The sequence below is a fragment of the Drosophila mauritiana genome, chromosome X (assembly GCF_004382145.1).
Source record: "Drosophila mauritiana strain mau12 chromosome X, ASM438214v1, whole genome shotgun sequence".
In the NCBI taxonomy this organism is placed as follows: Eukaryota; Metazoa; Arthropoda; class Insecta; order Diptera; family Drosophilidae; genus Drosophila; species Drosophila mauritiana.
The window spans coordinates 17,157,131-17,167,252 of record NC_046672.1 but is presented as its reverse complement, the minus strand read 5'-3'; the positions used below and the strand labels follow the sequence as shown (position 1 = coordinate 17,167,252).

General features: G+C 43.8%; 1 protein-coding gene across 1 annotated transcript; it reads right to left on the bottom strand.

Annotated features, from left to right (window-relative positions):
• Positions 1–324: 324 nt before the first annotated feature.
• Positions 325–9,747, bottom strand: LOC117147780 (homeobox protein B-H2). Its single transcript, XM_033314817.1, has 3 exons — positions 8,405–9,747; positions 3,361–3,613; positions 325–1,802 (listed from the first exon to the last, which is right to left on the bottom strand). The coding sequence occupies exons 1-3, from the start codon at positions 9,432–9,434 to the stop codon at positions 1,160–1,162; spliced, it is 1,926 nt and encodes a 641-aa protein (XP_033170708.1). The 5' UTR covers positions 9,435–9,747; the 3' UTR covers positions 325–1,159.
• Positions 9,748–10,122: the final 375 nt, after the last annotated feature.

Genomic DNA, 10,122 nt, shown 5'->3' with positions numbered 1-10,122 from the left:
CTCGAGCGGCTAGCGGCGTCTTTGCGGAATCGGAAGCGGAATTGCGATTGGCGATGGGGTGGGGCTCACTTCTTGGCAGGATGAGGACCAGGACCCTTGGCAAATGTTAACAATTTCTAAGTGAGCAGTTTAGTGGCCGCTTCCCAGGCCAAAATGCAACAGTTCCTCGAGTGGCCCTATCGAGTTGCGATTTGCGCTCGAACCCTTGAGATTTCGACTGCGACTTTGCGGCTCGTGTGTCAGCTCGCATTAGGCTCAGGATCGCAGAAAGGTCCTTCAGCCGTCGACGAGTCCTTCAGTCCTGTGCAAGACAAAGGCCAGTTCTGGATTGCTCTTTTTTTCTTCGTTTTATTATTACTACACACAATAGACGTCTTAGGACTAGGCACAAAAAAAAGTTGTAAAAAAAATACTATATTGTTTGGAAAAAATCGTGTTGCTTATGTTGTTGATCTGCTGCGTATGTACAAAAATCATTTACAAAAATTTACAAAATTGCATCTATAGCTAGGTTTAATTAAATATAGAAAAAAAAAAGATTTATATATAGGTTTATTTTTTGTTCACAATTACTGAGGGGTTATTCTTGGAAACAGATGAACATGGGGAGTGTCTAATACTGTTACTTGTTGGGTAATTCTATGTTAATCTTTTCGTGGAATTTATACAAATTTTATTTAGTTTACCACAAACATATTTTGAAATACAGTTTTAGTGGCAGTACGGACATGATTTTTAATGTTTTTTAGCAAGCACGTCTTATCTACAGCTGTGTCAAAAATAGTGGTAACTATATTGGAACTTTTCGCAAGTAATGAATTTATGATTGGTCGTTAAAACTCTTGCTGACATTTTGAATGTGGTAAAAAGTTTTGACATAATATCTAAAAAGGTTTGCAATTCTTGGGAAACCACATATATATATCTTAAAACCTTTACCTTCAACGCAGCTGTATATGCTTAAAAATCGTATCTATGTCTATGTGTATTTAAATTTTATGTTGCACTTTAAAATTAAAAAAAAAATGTGTTCCAAATTTTATCGAAAAGATGTTCACCATATTTCATAGTTCTCAAATACACACCACCCACTTGCTTATTTCTTTAGACATTTTTGTGAGATCGAACTATGAGGAGGGATGAATTCTCCCGGAGATTCTCAGACCTCCAGGGCCAGTTCCTCCTCATCATCCTCGTCCCGCTCTCGTTCCCTTTCGCGCTCCCGCTCGATGTCTCGCTCCTCGTCCCGCTCCCTGTCCTCCTCCTCGTTGATGCGCTCCCGATGCGGCGGGCTACCCGGATTTAGGGGCGGACTGGGCGTGATCAGGCGCTGGCGACTGCTGCTGCTGGTCCGCTCGCAGTCTGCTTCGCTATTGGCGCTCTGGCTGGTCGCTGGGGAGCGGGACGCTGCTGGCGGCTGTTGCTGCTGCTGTTGGGCACCGGCTGATGCGGCCGCTGCCGCTGCAGCGGCATAGTAGCCGCTGAGCATGGGTGCTGCGCCAGGTGGCGGGGGAGCGGGCATGCCCGGTAGCGCCATACCCGGCGGTATACTTGATGGATACATGCGGTACGAAGTGGGGAGCGAGGGCTTTTGCATGGCTGCTGCAGCGGCTGCCTGGCGGTAATAGATATCGATCGCGGAGGGCGTGGCCCCGTGGGGCGATTGGGCAGCAGCGGCGGCCGCGTATGGCCAGGCGCTCAAATAGGGCGTGGCACCGCCGTACAGCCGCTGAAAGGCCGCATAGTTGCCCGCCTCGGCCAGCAGTTCCAAGCCAACCGCTGTTTGACGCTTCCATTTGGTTCTGCAATTGAAACAAAAAAAGAGATCTAAATTAAACATTTGAAATATTTTATAATTCTTCAATTAATCTTGATGAACATGAACAAGAATTTATTTAGTAAAATATCATTTCCTAAATCTGTAAAGGCCCATTTATTTTTTAAACATTTTCTGAAAACGAATTCAATATGCAGTGAAACCCATCGAGTCCTCGTCTTCATCCTCGTCTCTCGATTAATCATGGCATAGTAATGCCTAGTCATTCGAGGCCTCTTAACCCAAAATATCCCGCCGTGCGGCCTGGAGGATTCCGCCCCGACTGTTTATATTTCGCACTTAATTGTTTTGTCATTAATCTTGTGCCAGCCCACTAAAAAAAAGGAAATTGGAAATACAGCTAGTCGAAAACTGAAAACCGAAAACTCAGGCCTAATTGGCAGCGACCCGCCCTTCTTTTTTGGCAAATCCTTTAATTGTTCAAGGCGCCAGAACTTCGACCAAAACTAGAACTAGAGCCAGGTCGGGATCGTTTATTTTTTTACAATTTTTGCCCATTCATCGTAATATCCTTACGAACAGCAGCTGTGAAGTGTTTTGGCCTAATGGGATATATCATGAGTTGACTTTGGGCGAGGTTATGACAGCCTAAGGTTTTTGTTTGTTTTTCCGAATGCTCATTGAATTTCTGACTACCTTTCGGAAGAGAAATTGGATTAGGAAATATAAGATAAATTCTTATCTTCGTTGTTTAACCAAGGCGAAATTAGGTAGTTAGAACCCCTTCAATGTGTAAGTGCAAATTCGACTTGCATAAACATTTTTACGAAATATCAGATGAGCGCAGTACATTATAAATACACTATACGATTGCACAAAATCAGCATATTGACGCCTTTGCTTAAGAAACTAAATTATGCCCTCAGATATATATATATCTACAAGCCGTGCTACACTATTTTCACATCTAAAAATACATGAACATGGAAAATGTATAAAAAATAAAATAAAGCCCGCAACCCCCTTGGAGAATTCACACAGCCATCAGTCATATCCGGTTGCGTTTTGCGCCGTCAGCTACGCAAGATGTTGGTCTGCTGCTCCTCATCTCCCATCTCCCACTCCCAGTCCACAATTCACAATTCCCAATTGTTGTGGTAAGCATTCTGTGCTCGAAATTGTGACAAGTCATTGGGCAATAATTAAAAACGAAAATAAAACGCGATCGAACGTAATAAGGCGGCAATCGAAACGAAAGACTTAGGCAACAAACTTGCACTGAGAAAAATACGCAAAAACCAGACACCTCATTTGCCGAAGAGAATTTTTCGTTTAACGACTCGCAACGCAAAATGAAGCAAATTAAGCAATCAGCATAAAAAAAACACTGCCAACGATAAGGTGATGAATGCTGAAGAGCAAAAAAAAAAAGAGGAAAAGCAGCCGTTAAGAGGAATTTTATTGGAAAACTGCGCGAAGAAATGGGCGCAACGCATTAAAGGCGCTGATTACCGAACACTCAGAGAGCCCCCGTAAAAACCCCCCTCTGCAGTCCCCATTAAACCACAAAGCGTGCCGCTCACCTGCGATTCTGGTACCACGTCTTCACCTGGCAGTCGCTCAGCTCCAGCTTGTTGGCCAGCTCCATGCGATCCTGCACGCTGAGGTACTTCTGCCGCTCAAAGGACTTCTCCAGCGTCTGCAGCTGGTGATCCGTGAAGGCGGTGCGCGCCTTGCGCTGCTTCTTGCTGAGGCTCAGGCTTAAATGCGATGAGGAGTCGCCGTTCGCAGAGCTGCCGTTTTTCATACTGTCATCGCCATCGTCGTCCTTGCCACCTGCGAATATATGGAATTAGGATACATATTAAGAAATATTTAACCAAGATAATAGACTAAACCTTTAGAAATATCCATATTTAAGTACAATTTCAGTTTTCCGTTCTAATTCGAATGTTGAATGTTTTTGCTTAGTGGACTTCGTTTGAAGAAACGACAAGATATCTATTGTTCCGAGACCCCCTTTTTTTAGACGTATCCCCCTGACATCACTCATATATTTGCAATTTTCTGCAACATTTACGCGCTTTTTCGCTCATTTATGGCCGGCCAACATGCAACAAGACCAACTGCAGCAACAGCAGCAACAGTTGCAACTTTGCAGCAGAACCAGCAACAGCAGCAACTGCTGCATGTGCATGTTCCTGGTGCAACATTGTTGTTGGTTCTGCCGCTGCTGCTGCTGTTGCTGCTGTCTTCTGCTAATTTGCAATTAAACAGTTTATGAGCACAAATTACAACAACAACAAACAATTATCAGCATTACTTTGATGGATATGCACAGTGAAGCTCGCCGCTAAGGGACGGCGATCAGAGTGCGACCCCGACCTGCACTTACGTACATGTAAGTCGCTTAATGAAGTGGCAAGCCTGTAAAATTTTTATTTTCTCTAAATTGTTTTTCCACTTATCGTTGCTAACAATCATTTTTAGTAAGAATGTTAATTTCGCAACAGGAAATAATATAAACAAATATTTAAAAATATTACGGCGCACTTTGTTACCTTCTAATTAAACAGTAGAAGAACAAATTTTCGTAAATTGTTTAAGTTAATGTAAAAATATATACAATTTGCAAATTTTATTATTTTTTGAGTGTTTGACTTCGTGTGCTTAGCCAAAAAATTCTTTCCGTGCTTTTGAAAATCACTTGAGCTTGAAAATCTATCAGAAATCTGTTTTACTTTGTTGAATGCTTCACTAATAACGAAGGCACTTTCTGTAGCCGACCACGCCCCCATCTTCCGCCTTCTGGCTTCCTCTTTCTCCCGTGGAAGCTCCCACTCCCCGCATCCCCCCCCCCCTTTTTTTAATGCATTAACAACCGTTCCCCGAAGAAGTTTGACTTTCGAAGCATTTCCGCAATTTCTGTTCCACACTTGCAGAGCTTGTAGTGCCCCCTCTTTCTGCCGCAACTCGCCCCCTCTCTTTCACTCAGTCTTTCTGCCCCTGTTTTCAGATGGTGCGCCCCCCTTGCAGTTTTTACATTCGCATTTGTAATTAAGTGCTTGTGGCTAAACTGTATTAAACATGCTTAAGTGTGCAGCTCCTATTGCCCCCTCTCTTTTGCTCCAATGCTGCCCGGACTCCTTCTTTTCTCATTTTTTCGTAGTTGCTGCTTTTTGTGTTTGCATTATAATTGCGCAAGCGGCAGTAACCATGGGAAGAAGAAGCAGCCGTAACACATTTGCAATTGGCCTTTTTGCATTTTAATTAAAGAATATAAGCAATGTTCTTCTTCCAGACCTTCTTACTCCATTCCACTTCCACACCACCCCCCTACAGACCCCTTTACCCCTCTGTTTTAGCTAAACGTTTATCAACATTTTGATAATGTTGGCGTTTAGTGCAGTCTAGTAACAACAGCAACAAAAGAAAACGTTGCAAGTGCAGCAGCAACATGAGAAGCGAGTGGGCTTACATAACGGTGGTTGGCTTTTCGTGTTACCTGCATTATAATTTGTAATTATTATTGTGGCTGTTGGGTCTGCGATTTAACATTTCCTTCACGGAAAACGGCTGGAAAATGATGTTGGAAAATCAACAACGAAGCCTTTACTGCTCTACAATTAACTATGAGAAGCTTGTACTTAAAGCCGTTCGTACTAGTACGAATAATAATCATAGCCCGTTCTTAAAAGCAGTTTTTCTAATTTCACCAAGCTTCTAAAGTCACATCAAACGTTAAAGCTCTCATTATTTACCCATGAAACACGTGGGTAAGGGCATACGCCATATCAATCAAGAGTTAAATAATATAAATAAGAAGCAGTGCCGAAAAGAAGCCGAAGCACACTGCAAAATAGAAACAAAAGACTTGGGCAACGAACTTGATTCGCTTTTGCGCTTTTTGTGGCGCACGTGAATTTTTCGTGGATATCCATTAAACATTTTGCGGATTAAGTGGATGAGCTTCGTCTGCCCTGTTTTGAGCCATATACACCGCATATGAATACGTGATCTTGGAAGCCAAAGCAAAAGTCTGGCATTCCTGAAATGCCAAAATATGTGAAGGACGATGCCCGAAAATATCAATTTCAATATTGAAACTCTTTTCGTATATTCTTTTTTTAGCACTCGATGGAGGCATTGAAGTGGCAGGAGTTACCCCGGCCACCATCCTGACCCACCGATAATTTTTCGAGATCCCCCTTTTTTTCGATCAGTGTACGGTTCGATGGGCAGAGAACAAGCTTTTGGGTCAATTTCAAACGCGGTGCGAAGCACGGATCGACGTTTGAGCCTCGTAAAAAACGCCAAGGTGGGTAAAAAAGGATCAAAGAAGAAGAAGATCAAGAAAGAGGTGAGCAAAGACGAGGAGAAGGAGGGAGCGCAAGAATGAGCAACAACTGTCGCTCGCACGCGTCTCAAGTGACACGCGAGTACTGAGTACATTAACATATCCCTCTCTTTCGCTTCACATCGAGCTATTTCTTTCTATTCCATTTTTAAACTTCAGTCTTGAGACAAAGCACACAGACTTAGTTAACTTCCTTGAAAACTTTTTATTTTCGAGGTAAATATGTCCACTGTTAACCTAATATTTTGTATGTTTTCTGATTTTAAAATAACGTCATCGAAATGTTATATTTTCCTGGTCTCGTAGTATATGTAGCTCTTTTTTATTCTTCTCAGCGTGGGTTCTTCATAAGAGAGCGAGAGAGAAAGCGAGAATGCCAATGGGTGTTTATTTTTTGTGGAGTAGACTGTGTGGGTTGTCCGACTGCCCAGCCAGCAGATTAAATTTAATTTTGATTTTGATTTCTTCAGTTTCATTTGTGTTTTTATTTATCTGCGTGTGTGTGGCACGGCCTGGCTTGTGGCTCAAGTCAAGGCAATTTCGGTTGGAAAAATGACAGCGGGAAGTCAAAACAGAAGGGGGTCACTTGGAGGGAGAAATCTCCGCTCTTGGTTATAGTTTAATTTGTTAATTGATTTTGGCACAAGTCAAAAAACACACATAAATGTGAAAATTGTCCATGAAATTGGGGAAGCTTTGATTGAAACAAAATTGCTTGGGGGCTTATAATTTATCGTTAAAAAAAACTAAATTAAGACCGGGCAATTATTAAAATAACTAAAATTACTCGGCTTTTTAGTTATCCAAAAATAGAAAAAACTCCATTTTATCATCCTTTGGGATTTAATAAAAAATGTAGCCTCTATAATAAAAACACACACATCTTTTGACCATATTATTCTAGCGAAATCAACATTCTGACCTTTTGTTCTGATTTCCATGCTCTTTCAAATAAACATATATTTGCGCACGTTCTCGGCCTTTCTAAATTATATTACTGCAAATCAATTGCAAACGCACGATTACGGCTATTTAATAGTAATTTGTTATAATTTGCATATCGTTTAAAAGCACTTAACGAGAGGAAAAAAGCAAAACTAAAGCTAGGCAACAAAATCAATTAGATTGTTGCATGCAAAACAAGGTTGATGGCGCGCGGGGGGCGTGGCAGCCAAGGGTATTCTGTTGACAGTTTTGACTGGGAAATAAGCGAACACTTGGCTTATCTGGCCAAGAAGTTGGGGGGGATTGAATACGAAAAAAAAAAAATAGAAAGAGAGACATATACAGGGAGCGGAAGAAAGAGAGAGTGAGAGAGAGACAAAACGTAAGACACCTGCCTCAGACTCGAGCTCACCTGTATTTTTCGAGACTTCGCCTATCTAGCCAGCATTTTCCCCGTTTGAGCCTCACAATTTACGGTGGTTGTTGTTGGCCGTTATCTATTAGCCAACAGCCACACCAAAAACGACAAAAACAACAGGAAAAACAACCACGCTTAGCACTCAATATATGATATATCCCGGTCGCGGGGAAAATCGTAAATTTAAAGTGGTGCGAACTCAGGGGTCAGATAGATAGGTGTAAATTGCATTCGAGATCCCCAGCAATGTATAAACAAAAGTCCACCGTTTGGGTTCCAAATTACTACCAACCGAATCAAATTTAACAGCTAACATATATTGGTGTGCATATTATGAAATCATTTCTATTCTCTAGAGCCATAAAAGCCTCATTCGTTTAATAAAGTAGCTAATACAGCTGAACTTTGGTAAAGTTTATTAATAGAACTGGTTTTAATGGCAATTAGTTTTGAAAGCAATTTGTATACTATAATTACTAGCTTCCTTTACTTCCTTTAGTTTTCTATACAAATTTATTGAGCTCAAATACATATATAAGCTAGATTTTGATTGTTTTTAATTTGAATACTGATGTACACGTATAAAAAAAATACCTTAAATGTTATTTAAAACATATTCATATCTTTCTTTTTATCTTTTCTTTCTATTTTCTTGCTATTTCGAATATTTTAAATCAGTCATTCTTTTGATTCCACTTTCCCATCCAGTCTAGTCCCTCAAATATCACTAATATCATATTGCTATATAATATATGCCATCTATATCTGTATATCAACTATTCTCATTCTTTAGTCTTCACCTTAAGTCATTCCGCAATATATATATAGCCTTATCTTTCAAATACAGCTTAAACCATATTGCTATAGAGATTCATTGTATGTATATGATATAGGATCAGCGACTTACCGCAATCATCGCTGTCGCTGTCGTCGATTGTGCTGGCTTGATCGCCGCTGATGCTGCTGCCGGCTCCACCGAGCAACATGTTGCCATTGCCACTGCCATTGTTGTTGTTGCTGCTGCTGCTGTTTCCGCTGATGATGTTGCTGTTGGCACTAGCACTGTTGTTGTTATTGTTGTTACTGGCACTGCTGCTGTTGTTGTTATTGTTGTTGTTATTGCCACCGACTCCGCCCAATTGTTGCAGCATCAGCGGTGACCGGGATCGCTCATCGTGCATGGGATGATGCAGATGCGGATGGTGCTGCTGGTGGCTCAGGTGGCTTAAGTGGCTCAAGTGCTGGGCAGGATCGCCGGGCAGCCCATGGCCATGCCGATGCAGTGCCTCCAATCGTTCCCTCTCCAGCTGCAGGTGATGCGGGTGGGGATGTTGCTGTTGCTGCTGTTGCTGTTGCTGCTGCTGCTGCAGCACGGCGTAGTGGGCGGGCGGAAAGTGGGCGAGCAGGTGGGGCGGCATCGGGTGGTGGGCATAGGGATTGTTGCCAGGTGGCGAATGCCTTTCCCTATAGTGTTCCCGCTCCCGCTCCCTCTCCCTTTCCCGTTCAAAGCGCAGCAACTGCTGCTGTTGCACGATGTACTGTTGCAGGGCAGCCTGCTGATGTTGCTGCTGCTGCTGGTGATGATGGTGTTGCTGCTGCTGCTGGTGATGGTGGTGATGCTGGGCGACCAGCGATTGCTCCCGCTCCGAGTCCGTCGGACTGCCCCGCCCACCGCCGGAAGAGGCGGCTGCCAGGGCGGCCGCCGCTGCTGCTGCCGCCGCCGATGCGGCCGCGGCTCCTGCCAGAATATCGGTGATCATGAAGCGGGATCGCGTCGCCGTTGTGGCCGTGGCTGTCGTCGTGTTGCTGCCGACGGCCGGGGAAGCTGGACGCGGCATACCGCCGCCGACGGCAGCGGGATGATGAGCGGTGGCACTCGGTGCACTGCCAACGGGAGCTGCCGTTGTTGCGGACATTTCCGGTGGCATTGTGGTCATGTGTGGTTAGCCGACGACTCCGCTGCTGCACCTGCACTTTGCACCGAAAAAAAACAAACAGCTATGTATGTATGGGTGACGCGAGTTTTAGCACTTCTTCAGTTAATTCTTGGTAGCTGCTCGCACTTATTTCATAAACTTGACAAGTTCTTGAACTCCGCTTTCGATTGCTCTTGCGTTGGTAAATGTTTTCTTGGCCCAACTGGGCTTTTAACGCAAATGTCGCTGAGGTGCGCACACTTTGTGATGTTCAATAGCGGAGCAACAACCGCTCGCCTTTGGCTTTCGACCGAAACTGAAACTTGCTGCCAGCAACAGCAACTGCCAGCAGCAGCGGCAACAACAGCAGCAGCGGCAACAGCAGCAAAAACCAGTTGAGCCACCGCTTCCCATCAGCTGCCACCTGTCGTCGTCTCTTTTTCGCCCATTGACCTGGCCAAGTGGCGGTGTGGTGAGTTTCCCTCTCTGTCGCCCCGCCACTGCCTCTCGCTCGCACCCACGGCTGCCCACATTTATTGCCCGCACTTATTGGTCGTAATTGGCAGCAATTGACATTCATTAGGCTTCAATCAGCGGGACTCAAGTTGGCGGGTGTGGTGACTTTCCGCCGGCAATGGCCGCACGTCTAACGGTTATTTTTATGGCACGTGGTGGAGTTGGCTGTTTCGAATTACAACCGCACAAAAAG

Coding starts and splice junctions, on each gene's coding strand:
- LOC117147780 (XM_033314817.1), bottom strand. CDS start 9,434: ATGACCACAATGCCACCGGAAATGTCCGCAACAACGGCAGCTCCCGTT. Junction 3,614..8,404: donor CAGCGACAGCGATGATTGCG/GTAAGTCGCTGA, acceptor ATATATTCGCAG/GTGGCAAGGACGACGATGGC. Junction 1,803..3,360: donor ACGTGGTACCAGAATCGCAG/GTGAGCGGCACG, acceptor TTTCAATTGCAG/AACCAAATGGAAGCGTCAAA.